Source organism: Hemitrygon akajei, chromosome 5 (assembly GCF_048418815.1).
Source record: "Hemitrygon akajei chromosome 5, sHemAka1.3, whole genome shotgun sequence".
NCBI classification, from domain to species: domain Eukaryota; kingdom Metazoa; phylum Chordata; class Chondrichthyes; order Myliobatiformes; family Dasyatidae; genus Hemitrygon; species Hemitrygon akajei.
Window position 1 is genome coordinate 195,348,909 of NC_133128.1, and position 19,856 is coordinate 195,368,764.

Sequence of the window (19,856 nt, forward strand, 5' to 3'; positions counted from 1 at the left end):
TCCTCTATAGACTCACATCATGCCCTCCACCAGCCTCTAGTACAGCTCTACCAGCTCCTGGTATTTAGCCTTTTTAAGCTCGATCCATTCTACCCAAGGAACTGTCAGCTCTACTACGACCTCCTACTTCGAGGTTTCTGACAGAGTGACCATGTCAGGCCTCAGTAATGATGATGCAATGAACTTTAATTGCTTGCCAAGATCAACTTTCAGTTGCCAGTCAGACGCCGCAGTGAGCAAGCCTGCTAAATAGCTATGGCCTGTTCACCAGAACTAACAGACATCTAGCTAAATTGTTCAAGCATGGTTATAACACCGGCATACATCTGAAAATTTAAGTACCCTTGTACACATGTTCTTCACAACAGAAGCAGGACAAATTCAACCTGCCAAGTCGGTCATTTCTCAGACACGTGCAAAGCCAGAGCAATCAGGTAATACTTACACTCCCATACACAGATTGGCCTAATCTCAAATAATAATGAGGCAGGCTCCAGAGAAGTCATCACCCTGACACAGTGGTGTCAAGAAAACAACTTACCCTTCAATGTTACAAAAAGAAAGGAGCTGGTTGTGGATTGCAGGAGGAATGGAGACAGGCTAACCCCTATAGACATCAATAGATCTGGAATTGAGAGGTGAACGGCTTTAAGTTTCTCGGCATACACACCACCAAGGATCTCACGTGGTCTGTACATACTAGCTATGTGGTGAGAAAAGCATAACAGTGCTTCTTTCACCTCTGAAGGTTGAAGTTTGGTAGGGGTACCCAAACCCTAAGGATTTTCTACAGGAGCACAATTATGAGCATCCTGACTGGCTGCATCACTGTCTGGTATGGGAACCGTACCTCCCTCAATTGCAGGACTCTTCAGAGAGTGGTGCGGACAGCCCAGCGCATCTGTGGATGTGAACTTCCCATGATTCAGGACATTAACAAAGACAGAAGTGTAAAAAGGGCCAGAAGGATCATTGGGGACTGAGTCTCCCCAATCATAAATTATCCCAGCTGCTACCATCCAGGAAACGCTACTGCAGCATAAAAGCCAGGACCAACAGGCTCCAGGACAGTTTCTTCCACCAGGCCATCAGACTGATTAATTCATGCTGACACAACTGTATTTCTATGTTATATTGACTGTCCTATTGTACATACTATTTATTACACATGACTAAATTGCACATTTAGACGGAGACATAACGTAAAATTTTTACTCATGTATGTGAAGGATGTAAATAATAAAGTCAATTCAGTTCAACTCAACTGAATCACCGGTGCCCAGTATGGTCACAGAGCTACAGATAAAACTACAGCCTTGTTCCAAACAGGGACCAAAGACCCGAATTCCAGAAGTGAAGTGAGGTGAGGTGTCTGCCCTTGATATCAAGGTTCATTTGGCCAAATGGGGCATCAAGGTTTCTGTTAAAATGGAAATCAAAATACATTCTTAAGGATAAAATCCAGGACCAGTCTATTCTGTAGCCTCATCACTGACCATCCATCAAAAGAAATCAGTCTGATGAACCTAAGGACTGATACAAAGATTTGAACCTGAGACACCAGCTATTCCTTTTCTCTCACAGATGCAACTTGACCCATTGAGTTACTCCAGCAGAGTGTTTTCAAGCCTTGATCTTGTTTAAACATGAAGTAGACTTGAGCTATAATTATATACTCTTCACCTGTGAATCTGTTGGGGTCACCTACTGTGTCAATTGCTTCCGATAAAGCCTCATCTACATTGGTGAGACCCATTGTAAGTTGAAGACTGTTCCATCGAATACCTCTGGTCCATCCACCAAAATCAGAACTTCCCATAGAACACTACAGCACAGTACAGGCCCTTCAGCCCTCCATGTTGTGCCGACCCATATAATCCTTAAAAAAAGTACTAAACCCACACTACCCCATAACCCTCCATTTTTCTTTCATCCATGTGCCTGTCCAAGAGGCTCTTAAATACCCCTAATGTTTTAGCCTCCACCACCATCCCTGGCAAGTCATTCCAGGCACTTATAACCCTCTGTGTAAAAAACTTACCCCTGATGTCTCCCCTAAACTTCCCTCCTTTGATTTTGTACATATGCCCTCTGGTGTTTGCTATTGGTGCCCTGGGAAACAGGTACTGACTATCCACCCTATCTATGCCTCTCATAATCTTGTACACCTCTATCAAGTCCCCTCTCATTCTTCTACGCTCCAAAGAGAAAAGTCCCAGCTCTGCTAATCTTGCTTCATATGACTTGTTCTCCAAACCAGGCAACATCCTGGTAAATCTCCTCTGCACTCTCTCTGTAGCTTCCACATCCTTCCTATAATGAGGTGACCAGAATTGAACACAATTCCCAGTGCGAAAAATTTTAATTCCCATTCCACCATGTTGGTCCAAGGTCTCCTTTTCAGCTACAATGCGGCCATCCCCAGGGAGAGGCAGCAGCAACACTTTATATTCCGTCTGGGTAGACTCCAACTTGATGACGTGGATATTTCTCCTTCTGGTAAAAAAATCCCTTCCCTTTCTGTCTTCTTCTATTCCCCATTGGCCTCTTACCTCTTTTCACCTGCCTATCATCTCTCCCTGAGTTCCCTCTCCTCCATTTTCTCTTATGGTTCACCCTCCTCTCCTGTCAGATTCCTTCCTCTCCAGACCTTTACCTTTCTGGTTTCACCTATCACCTTCAAGCTGTCCAACTTCCCCTCCCCCACCTTTAGGTCTGGCATCTTCCTCCTTCCTTCCCAATCCTGAAGGGCCTCAGACCGAAACGTTGACTGTTTATTCATTTCCAAAGACGCTGCCTCACCTGCTGCGTTCCTCCAGCATTTTGTGTGTGTTGCTTTGGATTTCCCGAAATTAGGATAATTTTCATGATTATAACCTGTTTCTTGTTTTATGTGCTTTACATTGCATCTCAAATTTAAACCACTGCAACCCACCCGGTCTTATTTTAGAGACTGAAATATTCTCCAAGCTTTACACAATATTTTTGGATCCTTATGCACTATTTAAAATTCAATGGCTTCTGTCTGAGTTCAGATATTCCACCTGAAGACTTCAGTGCTGTAAAAACCCAGAGTGATTGTCCAAAAACTGAAGCAATTGTACTAGGCAATTAAAAAAAAGAAATAATTGTCTAATAGATTTATTTGAACCTGTCTAACATAACAAAGGAGATAATAATTGCTCAGTTCTTCTCTATCAGCTTTTAAAAAGACTTCATTTCCTGGATTCCTTTGCAAACAGCACTCTGCTCAGGAAGAGCTCGTACAGATTATATACAGAAATCAGTGTTACTGTACTCTCCGCTTCTGGCACAACACCACACAAAACGCTGCTCAATTCTGTTGTGGAATACTATGCACTGTATATCACAAATTGCATTCCACTGCTCCCTGAGATTTAGGGGATACATAGGACTAATATCAATAAACATTTCTCTAAGTGCTACTGAGAACAGAATTATAATCATAACAAATACTCGAATAAATCACAATAGATTATGATTCTCAAAGGCTGCAACAGTACTTACCAATCCTGTTCCATTAACAAATCTACATGCCCTGTGGTCTTTGACCTTGCCTTGTTTGTTTCCTGCTTTCACACTGTGCTGGGAGTTAGCATGGCTAAAATCTGCCCTGCACTCTGTTATTAGTCGCATTAAACCAACTCATTTATGATTTAATTGTAACCTATCCAAGCTGCATCTCAGTAAAAGCAATGATCGTTTAAATAATTTCAGAGTAAAAATACAACTGGCTTAAGATAGCACACATTGTTACATACTATTTATACTTCACTTTTGTTTGAAAGAGCTACTTTTCAAACTAACCATCTCAGTAAATAAACAGAGTGGTCAGGGTAAAATAAGACACACATATACTGTACCATTGTTCTTTCACTTTCACTGCTTGCAGCTTCCTGTTGTAACTGGGCCACAGCCAGCTTCTCTCTGCAAATTAAACAGAAGTATGTCAATAAATGGTCATATTTCTATGGTGTTGGGTGTGTTCTCTCCAAATCCTTTACAACATACTGTACTTGTTTGCAACAATTAGTATTTTCACAAGCTTGTAAGACAGAGGGGAGAAAAACACACCTAGGAGGAGCTTTGTACAAGTATTGTCAAAGTAATCTAACACTAAGCCAAATTCTGAGGTATTAGACAAAAAAAAGGCATGGGATCCAAGGGGACATTGCTTTGTGGATCCAGAACTGGCTTGCCCACAGAAGGCAAAGAGTGGTTGTAGACGGGTCATATTCTGCATGGAGGTCAGTGACCAGCGGTGTGCCTCAGAGATCTGTTCTGGGACCCCTTCTATTTGTGATTTTTATAATTGACCTGGATGAGGAAGTGGAGGGATGGGTTAGTATGTTTGCTGATAACACAAAGGTTGGAATCGTTGTCAATAGTGTGGAGAGCTGTCAAAGGTTACAACGGGACATTGATAGGATGCAAAACTGGGCTGAGAAGAGGCAGATGGAGTTCAATCTAGATAAGTGTGAGATGGTTCATTTTGGTAGGCCAAATATGATGGCAGAATATAGTATTAATGGTAAGACTCTTAGCAGTGTGGAGGATCAGAGGGACCTTGGGGTCCGAGTCCATAGGACACTCAAAGCAGCTGCGCAGGTTGACTCTGTGGTTATGGTGGCGTACGGTGTATTGGCTTTCATTAATTGTGGAATTGAATTTAAGAGCCGAGAGGTAATGTTGCATCTATATAGGACCCTGGTCAGACCCCATTTGGAATACTGTGCTCAGTTCTGGTTACCTCACTACAGGAAGGATGTGGAAGCCATAGAAAGGGTGCAGAGGAGATTTACAATGATGTTGCCTGAATTGGAGGAGCATGCCTTATGAGAATAGGTTGAGTGAACTCGCCCTGTTCTCCTTGGACTGAAGGAGGATGAGAGGTGACCTGATAGAGGTGTATAAGATGATGAGAGGCATTGATCATGTGAATAGTCAGAGGCTTTTTCCCAGGGCTGAAATGGTCGCAACAAGAGGACACAATTTTAAGGTGCTGGGGAGTAGGTACAGAGGAGATGTCAGGGGTAAATTGTTGTCTGTTTGTTTTATGGGTAAGCCTTGTAATTTTTAAGCCAGGGATATGTTCAGCACAACTTTGTAGGCTGAAGGGCATGTATTGTGTTGTAGGTTTTCCGTTTCTAAAAAGAGGTTTGAGATAGAATTTTAAATTAGGTCACTGTCCTGCTGTCTATGCTCTTACCTTTACTGAAAAGACCTGACAGAAGATAGCAAAACAGCTGAAAGGATCACTGGGATCTCTTTTCCCCTTCTTAGTGACATTTACTGAAAGCGATATATCAAAGGGCTTGAAGCATTAATGAGGACTTGTACGGCCATTAGACGTGACACCATTCTTAGAGTGAACAGTTTTTAAATAGCATCAGTTGTTTGTGTTTGTATTCAAAAAGCAGTGACTTTTGTCACTGACATTTGATGTGAAATAAGCAGTAAGATAATTCTGAACTGTTTTGGTCTCCACTGTTTCAAGCATTCAGGCTTGAAGATGCCAGAAACAGCCAGGAGTGAAAATGAAATTATTTCATTACTTCAAGTTAGAAACGATGAAGAAAAATTGAAGATATTGACAATCATCTTGAATGTTATAATCAAAGTGAAGATGTGGAAGAAGCAATTGGTGAAAGCATTGTATGAAGGCAGTCATCATCTGTACGAGGTGTCTGTGTTGATTTTGTTCATTTACAGTCAAAAGAACAGCAGTGTACACTGGTTAAATTCCTCCATTATGAGCAGTTCAGAACCAATACAATTTTAGAGTACTATAGTAGTATTGGCAGTGCTATAATTTGTTCTGTATTTCATTTAAACTCAATTTGTTTCTTTTTTGTTTGGCTTTTGTTTTAAATACTTTTTAATTATTTCCATGAAACTTCAGCTAATTGGGCGAAAATGTATTGATCATGATGTTTTCCAATTAATGGGTACCCACCATATTTTGTTTCATGCTGTTTGTGATATATGATTTGTGGGTGTACCGTGGCCTGGAGTAATGTTGTTTTATTTGTTTGTATATAAGTACAGTCAGATGATAATAAACTTGAGCTTGAACACCATAGGTTCTTATCTCATTAAGCAGCCTCATATGCAGCACATTGTCAAATGCCTTCTGAAAATCCAAATGCTGAACATTCACCAATTCCCTAATGCTAGCAACATTTAATCATCTGTCAAAGGAACTGGCGACTATTCTAGTATAGACTCTGTAGTTCATTCATCTCAGGTTTACTTGGTGAGATCGCACCATTTTAAGAGCTTCCATAGTAGAAATAAGAGTGTTTTATGTACAAATGTTTGGATACCTTCTGATCAGAACTTGAGGTCCAGGATTCACTTTGCTTATATGCATGACTTTTGTCCATCAAGTCTGCTCCGCCATTCAATCATGGGCTGATCCAATTCTCCCAGTCATCCCCACTCCCCTGCCTTCTCCCCATACCCTTTGATGCCCTGGCTAATCAAGAACCTATCTATCTCTGCCTTAAATGCACCCAATGACTTGGCCTCCACAGCTGCTTGTGGCAACAAATTCCATAGATTTACCACCCTCTCACAAAAGTAATTTATCCACATCGCTGTTCTAAATGGACGTCCTTCAATCCTGAAGTTATGCCCTCTTGTCCGAGACTCCCCTGCCATGGGAAATAACTTTGCCATACCTAATCTGTTCGGGCCCTTTCAGAATATTTCTATGAGATCCCCCCTCATTCTCCTGAACTCCAGGGAATACAGCCCAACAGCTGCCAGACTTTCCTCATAAGGTAACCCTTTCATTTCTGGAATCATTCTCGTGAATCTTCTCTGAACCCCCTCCAATGTCAATATATCCAAAATGACTTTGTATTGGAAAGACAAGCAGGAAGGCATAGGTAGTGTGGCTCTATTGAATTGCATCTTCAGAAAGAGGTGACAAGGTCAGAGAATGTAGAATCTTTGTGGGTGGAGTTAGGAAACTGAAAGGGCAAAAAACCATTATGGGAATCATATATATCATATATAGGCCCCCAAACTGTAGCCAGTATGTGGGGTTGAGATTGCAAAGGGAGCTGAAAAAGGCTTGTAATAAGCATAATGACACAATTGTAATGGAGGACTTCAATATGCAAAGGGACTGGGAAAATCGTGTTGGTGTTGGATCATAACAGAGGAAATTTGTTGAAGGACTACAAGGTGGCTTTTTAGAGCAGCTTGTGCTTAAGCCTACTTGGGGAAAGGCTATCTTAGGTTGGGTGTTGTGTAATAACCCAGATCTTATTAGTCAACTTAATGTAAAGAAACCTTTAGGAGGGTGTGAACATAATATGATTGAATTCATACTGCAACTTGAGAGGGAGAAGCACAAGTCACATGTATCAGTATCATTAGGAAGGGAATGAGAGGGTGGATAAGTCAGCTGGACCAGAAGGGCTACATCCCAGAGCCCTGAAAGAGGTTGCAGAAAAGATAACAGATGTATTGGCCATGATCTTTCAATCACTTGTTGTATTCCATCTGCCAGACCTTGGCCCACTCACTTAACCTATTTATCTCCCTCTGTAGACTCTCCACATCCTCCATACAATTTGCTTTTCCACTCAGTTTAGTGTCATCAGCAAATTTTGCTACGCTACACTCAGTCCGCTCTTCTAAATCATCAATATAAATGGTAAACAGCTGCGGGCCCAGCACCAACCCCTGCGGCACCCCACTCATCACTGACTGCCAACGGGAGAAACACCCACTTATACCAACTCTCTGCCTTCTATTGGTTAACCAATCCACTATCCATGTCAATACACTTCCTCCGACTGCATGTATCCGTATCTTATTTATAAGTCTCTTGTGTGGCACCTTATCGAATGCCTTCTGGAAATCCACCTGTTCCCCTCTATCCACTGCACTCATTATGTCCTCAAAGAACTCCAGTAAGTTTGTCAAACAGGACGTGCCCTTTCTGAATCCATGCTGCATCTGTCTAATGGAACCACATCTTCCCTTGTAGGTTCACTAACCTAGATTGGGTGAATTAGGTTGGTCAAGGAAGTCTTGAGGAGGACTTCTTTGAATGTATCCGTGATGACTTTCTTGAGCAGCATGTTAGTGAACCTACAAGGGAAGATGCTATCTTAGCAAAACATTTAGAAAGGAGTGGTTCCATTCAGACGCAGCATGGATTCAGAAAGGGCAGGTTCTGTTTGACAAGCCTTTGTAGGCCGGTGATATTAAACCCAATTCCAATTCAGACTCCTCTGCTCCTTCCCTATTTAATGTCAGACTGAACCTCTCCAAATACATTATCTGATAGTGCTCCATACACTATCAGACTGATATTTAGTATTGATCAATATATGGTACCCACCAGTGGTCAAAATTCATCTCATAAATTATTTGTACGACATATGAAGTCAAAAGGGTGCCTCACACATTACTGCCAGCTACTTTTTCCATTTCACTTTAAACAGAATTGATCACAATATATTCCTCGTCATTGTCCGTCACTTTAAGATAAAATAAAGTATAATGACTTGTCAGGTAAAGCCACTTGCAGTTTATTCCAAGAGAATGAATGCATTCTCACACTGACAGTAATCAAGAAGTATTGTCAATGCTAATGTTTTTGTGCACCGCAACTTGGGCCAGCAATAAACCTAGGGCTGGTGCAGGTTTCGTACTTTCACTCGACAGTAGTTAACTGCAACAGGAAACCCACAGTCCATGCTATAAAAGATGTTAAGTATAAAAACTTGAAATAGGTTTGTTTAATCCTAATTATTAAATTCCTCCTTTACATTAGTCGTCAAGTCACTTTTATTGTCATTTCGACCATAACTGCTGGTACAGTACATAGTAAAAATGGGACCACGTTTTTCAGGACCATGGTGTTACATGACACAGTACAAAAACTAGACTGAACTACGTAAAAAAAAAAACAGAAAGCTGTGACATTAATGATATATATTGTAAATGCTTCATATTTTCTAATGAATGCAGCTAAACTTCCCTCCAAAATGAAGCAGCGTATTATCTCTTTCAATGCTATTATACCAGAAAAACAATTTAATTGAAAAGGTAAATCTCAACCTTGCTCACTACCATTGTCACTCTTGGAGCTATCAGGGCAAAAAAAATTTCTAGCTTTATTACAAAGTATTTAAATCCTCAGTAACCATCATGAAAAGATTATAAAAAGACTAAAATTCAGACTTTAACCTTTAGCTTCAAGTATTATACAATTCTTTACAACAGTTAAATGTAGTTTTTTGTTGCACATTGCAGCCTGACCAACACACCACAGCAAATTCCTGATACCTGTAAGTATATATGTCAAGTAAGATTGATCATTGAATGATCTCAGAAATCATCTGGCATCATCGCTGGAAATGACACTATTTTCAGTTAGTATGAAACTCCTGCTTTAAACTGCCCTGCCATGTCCAGCAGTGAAATTTCCAGTCGCAACGTGAGCACTCATCCATCTTGGTTTTCACAGTACTATGGGGTCCATCACTAGTGATCCGCCACCACCACATGTTCTCTTCTCACTGCTGCCATCAGCAAGGAGATACAGGAGCCTCAGGACTCTCACCATCAGCTTCAGAAACAGTTACCGCCCCTCAACCATCAGGCTCTTGAAGCAAAAGGGGACAACTTCACTTGGCCCATCATTGAAATGTTCTCACAACCTCTGGACTCACATTCAAAGACTCTTCATCTCATGTTCCTGATATTTATTGCTTTTTTACTTAGCTATTTTTTGCTGTTTGTAATTGTACAGTTTGTCTTTTGCACTCTGGTTGAACGCCTAAGTTGGCGTGGTCTTTCATTGATTCTATTATTATTAATATATTACGGATTGATTGAGTATGCCCACAAGAAATGAATCTCAGGGTTGTATATGGTACATATATTTTATATACATGCACACACACACACAGATAATAAATGTACTTTAATTGCAATGTATGGATCTATTTCTTTTAGAGAAATGACCCCCCCAGCACTTCCTGTTGATCTGTTATCTGCGCATGTGTTGTTGTTTACGCATGCACATTGATCTCTCTCACCACAATACGAATACGCCAGTTAAAACCATCTCCCACGTGCATGCTTTTATTTAATTGATATGTAGTGTGCACAGACACACAGATTGGTAAATAGGCATTGACCATTGCAATATCATTGGAGACCGCAGCAAAGAATGCAGCAGAACTACAGAAAAGGAAGTTAGAATGTCAAATGCGTAATATGTCCCTGACTGGTGCAAAAAGCCAAAAATTTTTATTGATGTGGCAATTCTCCCATGATGCAAATGACTCGATTCAAAGAAAAAGTCTCCAGAAAGTGTCACAGACAAGGTCGCGTAGAGAGAGTGTGCAAGGCAGAGAAAAAGCACAACCGAGTGAAAAATCTCTAACGCAAAACTTAGCAAATGCATAGTTAGCAAGTGTAAACAGAATCAGACAACAGAGTCTGACAAAGGTGAACTCTCATGCCCAGAACTGCATAGTATAACTGAAGCAGATCACAAAATCAACTGGATCACAATAGATGCATCGGGTATAAAACTGAAAATGGAGCTGGACACAGGGTCAGCTTTGTCCATAATTCCAGAGGCTGACTACAACAGACTGTTTTCAAAGATACCATGAGAGAATACCTTAGTGATGCTAAAGATGTACACAGGTGAAAATTCATCTCCCAAAGGCAAACTGAAAGTAAATGTGACATATGGAGGCCAAACACAACAGTTAGATCTTTATGTATTGAAAAGTGGAGAGCCAGCACTTTTTGGCAGTGAACGGTTGAGACAAATCCAACTAGACTGGCACTCAATCTAAGCTCTCGGTGAGACATCAACGGCTGCCCAAATGGTAGCACTAACTAGAGACTGGAGACTGGCACAGCTGCTTAATGCTAATGAGAAGGGGATTGGTAAACTCAAGGGCATGAAGGCCAGAATTAAACTAGATGAAACAGCAACAGCAAGATTCTATGATGTACATCCTGAAGTGGATGCTGAACTGCAGAGCTTGGAGGTGTCTGAAAGTCTCTGCAAGGCTGATTGGAGTGGTTGGGCCACGCCCATTGTTCCACTGATCAGGAAAGGGAAGGTCAGAGCTGTTTGCATATGTTGGGATTTCAAGGTGAGCATCAAATCTGTGCTGCAAACTATGCAGTATCCCCTGCCACAAACAGATGTCATTTTTAGCAGGCGGGGAGAGGTTTTCCAAGATTGACTTGTCACAAGCCCATCTGCAAATGGAGACTGAGGAGTCAAGCAGCAAGTTCCTCACAATCAACACTCACAAGGGACTGTTCCAGCTCATCTTTAGCTCCAGCAATTTGGCAAACAACAATGGACAAGTGCTCCAAGATATCCCAGGAACACACTGTTACCTTGATGACATCATCGTGACTGGCAAAGGTGATGAAGAGCACCTCCAGAACCTTGGTAAAGTGCTTACCAGTCTGAGTGAGTGTGGCCTGCGTGCAAAGAGAGAAATGGGAGTTTTTCCAAGAATGAAATCTCACTGAAAAGCATGGCTTACATTTGTCACAAGTGAAGACTGAAGAGGCATCCAAACTGGAAAATGTGTCACAACTCGGGTCACACTCAGGCCATGTAAACTACCACCGGCTTCTCCCACACGTTGCTACAGTGCTGCATCCATTGATCACACTGTTACAGACAGCAGCAAGGTGGGAATGGTCAGAAACGTGAAAAAGCATTCAAGGAAACAAAGCGATGAGCTGCTCACCCATTATGGCCCATCGCTGTCCATCAGACTGGCATGCAATGGCACTGGGGCCGTTTTGTCACACATTATGAAAGATGGATCTGAACACCCGATTGCGTTTGCTTCAAGATCACTGACGAATGCAGAACTCAACCACGCACAGGTCAACCAAGAGGCCCTTAGTCTAATATGGGGAATCGATAAGTTCCACTACTACCTCTACAGAGAATATTTTACGCTAGTGACAGGTCACCAGCCCCTTGTGTCCATTTTCAATCCCAGGAAGGGAATTCCAGTGATGACTGCTACCTGGTTAGAATGATGAGCTCTATTCCTAGGAGCCCACTCTTATGACAGAGTTGTAGGGAACCAAAGAACACAGCAACACACCTTCCACTGTTGGCAGCTGAAGAAGTCTTCACACTGTCACCCAGAAGTGTTCCACGCCACTGCTGGTAACAAATCCCAAAATACAAAAGGAAACGAGGAATGACCCAACATTGTCAAAAGTCTATGTAATCACCATGCAAGGATAGCCAGCTCATGGTAACTACATGTTTTTGAAGTTCTTAGAGAGACAAGACCAATTGTCAGTATGTCAAAGAATGCTGATGTGCGAATCTTGTGTTGTGGCTCCCTCTAAATTCCACGCCAGAGTGTTGGATAATCTGCATGAAAGACAGTCGTGATGTAGAGTTTCACCTGAAGCTGTGTGTAGTGGCCGGGAATAGATTGACAGATTGAATACTTGACCAGAATGCTAAAAAGTTCAAAATACACTCCCACAAGCACCTTTACACCTATGGGAGTGGCCATAGTCACCATGGAAAAGAGTGTATATTGACTTTGCTGGGACATTCATAGACTCCATGTTTCTGATTGTTGTGGATGCTCATTCAAAGTGGCCAGAGGTTATACCAATGAAATTAATCACTTCAGCAAAGACAGTCTCTGCTCTGAGACTATCTTCACCAGAATGGCTTACCAGAACAAATTGTCAGTGACATCGGACCACAATACACATCAGAATAATGCCAACTGTTTATGAAGAAAATTGGCATCAAAGTCAGCTCCTCACTAACAGATGGGTCAGCTGAAATGTTCATCCAAACCTTCAAGTCCACTAAAGCGATGGACAAGGAAGACATTCCTCTGCATGTGGACAATTTTGTTTTTGTGTATTCGAACTCTGTTCATGCGACAAATCAAACACCTGCAGTGCTGTTCATGAACAGGATTGGGGAGCATGCCTTATGAAAATAGGTTGAGTGAACTTGGCCTTTTCTCCTTGGAGTGATGGAGAATGAAAGGTGACTTGATTGAGGTGTATAAGATGATGAGAGTCATTGATCGTGTGGATAGCCAGAGGCTTTTTTCCCAGGGCTGAAATGGCTAACACGAGGAGGCATAGTTTTCAGGTGCTTGGAAGTAGGTGCAGAGGGGATGTCAGAGGCAAGTTTTTCCCACACAGCATGGTGGGTGCGTGGTAGCACTGCCGGTGGCGGTGGTAGCGGCAGATACAAGGATACAATAGGGTCTTCTAAGAGACTCTTAGATAGGTACATGGAGCTTAGAAAAATATAAGGCTATACTGTAGGGGAATTCTAGGCAGTTTCTAGAGTAGGTCATATGGTCGGCACAACATTGTGGGCCGAAGGGCCTGTAATGTGCTATGTTCCATCTTGCATCAACCTCCTGAAACCAGATCTACAGAGGGAAGTGCAGAATAAACAGTTCAACTAGTTGCCAAGTGAAGCAGCAAGGAGATTTGAAGTTGGACAGGAAGTCCTAGCACATGATTACTGAGAAGACAAGTGGACACCTGGTACAATATTTACAAGAACCAGATCACACGGAGTGATGTACCCAGTGGATGCTGGTGATCAGACAGAGACATCATGTGGACCAGATACTGGATGCTCGATCGAAAAACACACCTGAGTCGACTGCATCCAACAAGACAGACACATTACAGACACCAGACTTGCCTCTTAGTGATGATGTCACTGACAGAAACGTGACACCAGAAACCGAGACTGTTGTCTTAGACAAGACACCTACCAAACCGAGTACCACTCCAGGGGTACTATCCTGAGAGAAACAGAGTGCACCCAGAAGACTGAACCTTTAAAACTGTGAAGCTGTTATGGACTGTTACTGTGAAAGCATGTTTATTGGAATATGGGTTTGTGAAAGGGAAATTGAATGCTTTGTACATATACAGTTTTATGTTGCATTAATCTAAAGGGGGAGCAGGTGTAATATTTGGGTCTATGACCATTTCCCCCTCCCCCACTTAGCATTACGTACTGATCTGTTGTCTGCGCATGCACATTTCTCTCTCATTGCAATACGAATACACCAGTTAAAGCATGTGCTGCATTTAGTTGTGCACAGACACAACATTAATGTTGGCAGTTTAAGCTACTACTAAATATCAATTCCAAACGTTTTTAGCTGATGATGTGCTTAGGAACTGGATTAAGTTAAAATAGCTGAAATTCGCTTTGTTTTAAGGTTGGTGCTAACAGAGAGGATGTTTTGTCCATCACTTTTAGAGAGGTTCAGACTAGAGGTGAAAAAAAGAATACAACCTTAATCTATTGCTCAGCAAACATTTCAGCAACTTCCCAGAAAAGCAAATGGATTGCATATTCACATAAAACATCAACATTAAAACCACATTAACATGATGCTAGGAAATCCATGAGATGATAAAAGAGTGATGTTTTTGTGGTTTTGAAGGTTGTGAAAAACCAGTAAGGTAATGACTTGAACAATAAAGTATGTCATCAAATAGTATCATGATTAAAATTAATATCTACAGCACAGAAAACAGTTACTTGGCTAATGACACCACTTAAACCTCACATGAGCTTCTTCCTTCATTTTCATTGTACTTGTCATGTTGTATCTGCTGCTACTCACAACGTCATCTTCCACATTAAGTCAAGTCAAGTCACTTTTATTGTAACGTCGACCATAACTGCTGGTACAGTACATTGTAACATTTTTCAGGACCATGGTGTTACATGACACAGTACAAAAACTAGACTGAACTACGTAAAAAAAAAAACAGAGAAAGCTACACTAGACTACAGACCTACACAGGACTGCGTAAAGTGCACAAAAACATTAAATCATTATTTGGGCAAAATTATCAATCTAGGAAAGGGGGTTGGAGTAATATAATCACTGAATCCCTTGATTCAGTCCTACAAATATGGAAACATTTTCCCAGGAGCTACCCCATCATCTTAAAAAACTGTTAGGCTTATTTTGATATTTGGTGAGATCATGAATTGTCTGGAGTCGAATTCAAGTCATCTGTTCATTTTATCCCCAAACTATTTTGCTAAATAGAAAACCATCAATCTCAAATTAACAAATTGTTTAGCACCTATTTTCTGGAGGAGATCTTCAAACCTTTTTGACACTGTGATGCAGTGCTTGCTAAATTCATTCCTGAAAGCCTGGTTTTTACTAATGCAAATATTCCTGACAAATTCTCAGTATCAGGGAAAAGACATCAATAAGCCTAATAATTCTTACCACCCTGACCTATTGTAAAAATGCAGACATTAAATATTTTCTGTACTCAAATTATGGTCTAATTATTCTTTTTACAAGTTCTACAGATCAACCATGCTTTTCCAGTACTTCTTCATTCCTTGGAGTGTAGAAGATTGAGAGGAGATTTGATAGAGGGATACAAAATTATGAGGGGTCTAGATAAGGTAAATGCAAGCAGGCTTTTTCCACTGAGGATGGGTGGAACTACAACCAGAGGTCATGGGTTAAGGGTGAAAAAATGTTTAAGGAGAACATGAGCGGAAACTCCTTCACTCAGAGGGTCAGAAAGTGTGGAACAAGCTGCCAGCACATGGTGCAGGCAAACTCAATTCAACGTTTAAGAGAAGTTTGGATAGGTACATGGATGGTACGAGTATGGAGGGCTATGGTCCCAGTGCAGGTCTACAGGACTAGGCAGTTTAAACTAGATGGAGCGAAGGGCCTGTTTCTGTGCTGTACTTTTCTATAACCCTAAAATGTAGTCCAATGTTTGACTTGCCTAATCTATCAATGACTATGGACTGTATCACTACGTCCATATTGAATTCCCTACGGATCTCAAGACCATTAATCACTAAGCAGCATATGGCTTTTTAAATGGTCCCCACCAAAATCCACCAGCTGTTATGATCACCACATTTCAAGAAAGATGTGGTTGTTGCTCAATGGATGTCAGAGAGATTGTTGCCAAACTACAAAATGCTGGAATAGCTTTCTTTGGTACTAGAAGCTGGGGGAAATTTAAATGAAATGTATAAAGTCACTGCAATTTCGAAAGAGTGAAAAGGAAAGCTCTTCTTCCTTTAAGCACGAGTTTCAAACGACCAAGGTTACAGATTTAATATCACTGGTGGAAGGATTAATGAGGAGAATATGGCAGCTACAGACAACCTCAGTCTACTTGAAGAGCTGTGACCTACAGGCTGATAGGCCAAGTCAGCATTGTGGGTCCAGGCTGTGTACCTCTTTTTTCAAAAAAAAACAAAGATACAATGGACTGAATGGAACCTTCAGAATCAAAATCGACTTTAGTATCACCGTCATACGTTGTGAAACTTGTTATGTGGCAGCAGTACATTGCAATATGTAATAATAAAGTCAATTACAGCAAATATACTATAATTTTAAAAGTTAAATTAAATAAATAGTCCAAAAAGAGAAAAATAGTAGTGAGTTAGTGTTCATGAGTTCAATATCCAACCAGAAATCTGATGGCAAAGGGGAAGAAGCTGTTCCTGAGTTGTTGAGTGTGTGTCTTCAGGCTCCTGTACCTCCTCCCTGATGGTGTCAATAAGAAGAGGGCATATCCTGGGTGATGGATGCCACCGTTTTGAGGCACCGCTCCTTGACAATGTCCTGGATGCTGGGGAGTCTAGTGCCCATGATGGAGCTGAGTGATTTTACAACTCTCTGCATTTTATTCCAACCCTGTGCAGTGCCCACCAGCCCCATACCAGATGGTGATGCAGCCATTTAGAATACCCAGGTTTCTCTGATTTATTCTGTGTACCTTGAAATTTAATTGTAAATTAATCACCCATTTTGGAAGCTTATTAATGTCTTTATGACTTTGATAGATTCACTGCAAATTAACTGTGGTGACTGCAACACTTCTAATTATGCCTCTACTTATAGAGTACTAATTAATAATGTAAGTTATAAGCAACAGTGATCTCTGAAGCATTCCCTACTGAAGATCAGTTTTGATCGTTCACTAGTCAGAGTACTTACTCTAGTTGCTAACTTTGTTCTTTATATTCAGTCGTCAGCTTATTTTCCAATCCGTTGCCTGTCCCCAGCTCCTTATCCAATAATCTCGGAAGTGAATCTATGATGCATATATCACTGAAGACCTTTTGAAAACTCAATTATATTACATTTACTGCATGAATTATGCCCACTTTCTCTCACATCAATAAAATCATTCATGTTGGCGAAGTAAGAGGAAGAGAAAATCCATATTAACTATTACACTGTTGAACATAATTTTACTCCACACAGAGGAAAGATGTAAATAAGGTTGAAAGAGTACTTAAAAGAAATTACAAGGATGCTGCTGTGACTCGAGGACCCAAGTTACAAGGAAAGATTGAATAGGTTAGGTTAAAATGTAGAATGTTGGGAGGAGATGTGATAGATATAAAATTATGAGGGGTATAGATAAGGTAAATGCAAGTAGGCTTTTTCCACTGAGGTTGGGTGGGACAATAACTAGAGGTGATTGGTTAGATGTGGAATGTGAAAAGTTTGAGGGAAACATCAGGGGAAACTTCTTCACTCAGGGGTTCTTGAGAGTGTGGAACGAGCTGCCAGTTTGGTTTCAATGCTTAAGCTAAGTCTGGATAGGGACATGGATGGTAGGGGTATGGAAAGCTATGGTCCCGGTGCTGGTCAACTGGACTAGCGGTATAAATGGTTCAACGTGGACTAGATGAGTCATGGGCCTGTTTCTCTGGTGTACTTTTCTATGACTATCAGGGGTGATGAGGAAAAGGCAGGAAAGAGGAACTGAAAAAAGAACCATTCAGCCACAATGTTATTGCCTGCTCTGACATTCATCAGGTGGGGTAGGAAGATCAGATGGCTTACTTAGACCATAAAACACAAGAGCAGAATTCACCATTCAACACAAAGCCTGCACCTCCATTCCATCATGGTTGATTCCAGATCCCACTCAACCCCATGCACCTGCCTTCTCACCATATTCTCTATCCTCTGATGGCCTAACCGATCATAAAAACTACCAACTTCTGCCACAATAGATGTCAGTGTCAATAATTCTGATTCATACACCCATGAACTTGGCCTCCACGACAACCTGTGGCAGGACATTCAACAAATTCACTACTCCCTGGCTAAGAAAATTCCTCCTTACCTGTGTTCTAACAGGTCACCCCTCAATTCTGAGGCTGTGCCCTCTAGTTTTGGATCTCCCCAAGATAAAAACATCTTCTACATGTCCACCTTCTCTAGTCCTTTCAACATTCAGTAGGTTTCAATTAGATCTTCCCACATTCTTCCAAATTCCAGTGAGTACAGACCCAAAACTGTTAAACACTCCTCATATGTTAACCCCTTCATTCCTGGAATCATCCTTATGAACCTCCTCTGGACTCTCTCCAATGCCAATGCATCCTTTCTGAGATATAGGACCCAAAACTGTTGACAATACTCCAAGTGCAGCCTGACTGGTGTCTTACAAAGCCTCAGCAGTATCTCCTGCTTTTACATTCTTTCCGCCTTGAAATAAATGCATTTTCTTTCTTTACCACAGGCTCAATCTGTAAATTAACCTTCTGGGAGTCTTGCACAAGGACTCCCAAGCCCCTCTGCACCTCTTATGTTTGAACCTTCTCCCCACTAGTTCACATTATTGTTACATTTCCCAACATTCTACTCCATCTGACATTTTACTGCCCATTCTTCCAACTTTGTTCAAGTTCTGCTGCAATCACATTGCTTTCTCAGCACTACTGACCATTTCACCAGACCTTGAGTACTAACCTTTAAATTATCTGAGACAAGTACAACAGAACTCTCACATGTATACATTGGACACAACAATGCCATTGCACCTTGGAGCAAATTGTGGATACCCAGCTGAAGAATGTTATTCAGAATCAGAATTATTGACACTGACATCTATTGTGAAGTTTGTGTTTTGTGGCATCAGTACAGGACAGGCATAACAAATTATTATAAGTTATATAAACAAGTAAATAAATAGCACACAAGAGGAATAGTGAGGTCATATCCATGACATCATTCAGAAGCTTGATGATTGGAGAGAAGAAAGTGTTCCTAAAATGTTTAGTGTGGGTCTTCACGCATCTGCTCCTCCTTCCTGATGGTAGTAATGAGAAGAGCGCATGTCCTGGATCATGAGGGACCTTAACAATGGATGTCACCTTCTTCAGTCACTGCCTTTTAAAGATGCCCTCAGTGGTCCTCTTTCATAATCAGTTCCTCGGTCTTTCTGACGTTGAGTGCAAGGTTGCTGTCCCAACACCACTCAACCAGCCAATTTATCTCACTCCTTTCACCTCGTCACCATCTGAGATTCTGCCAACAGTGGTATCATTGGAGAATTAATAGATGACACCTGAGCTGTCCCTAGCTACTTTAACAAAGAAGTATTTAAGGAAAAGATTAATTCTCAGTTTCTACAGCTGTGTAAAAGTGTTTGATAGCTACTGTTCTGGATGGTAGGGGTATGTATACACACAAGAGATTCTGCAGATGCTGGAAATCCAGAGCAACACACACACAAATTGCTGGAGAAACTCAGCAGGCCAGGCAGCATTTATCCCTCCCACCTTTTTATCCCAGCTTCTTTCCTCTTCCAGTCCTGATGAGGGGTTTTGGCCCAAAATGTTGACTTTTCCTCTCCATAGATGCTGCCTGACCTGCAAAGTTCCTCCAGCTGTTGAATTTTATCATTTTAAAAGCCTTGAATTCAACCAAAGTCAAAGAAAATCTCATATTTCTATGGCAAATAAAAGCTCCTGTATTAATTGTCTT

The 19,856-nt window shown here is 41.2% G+C and overlaps 1 protein-coding gene across 3 annotated transcripts in view; it reads right to left on the bottom strand.

The window, feature by feature from the left end:
• The window catches only part of nckap5l (NCK-associated protein 5-like), an 883,389-nt gene that overhangs the window by 566,011 nt on the left and 297,522 nt on the right, over positions 1-19,856 (bottom strand). For all 3 annotated transcript variants that reach the window (XM_073047595.1, XM_073047596.1, XM_073047597.1), the window contains one exon: positions 3,885-3,948. In XM_073047595.1, coding sequence (XP_072903696.1) covers positions 3,885-3,948 — 64 coding nt within the window. The remainder of the gene's footprint in view (positions 1-3,884; positions 3,949-19,856) is intronic.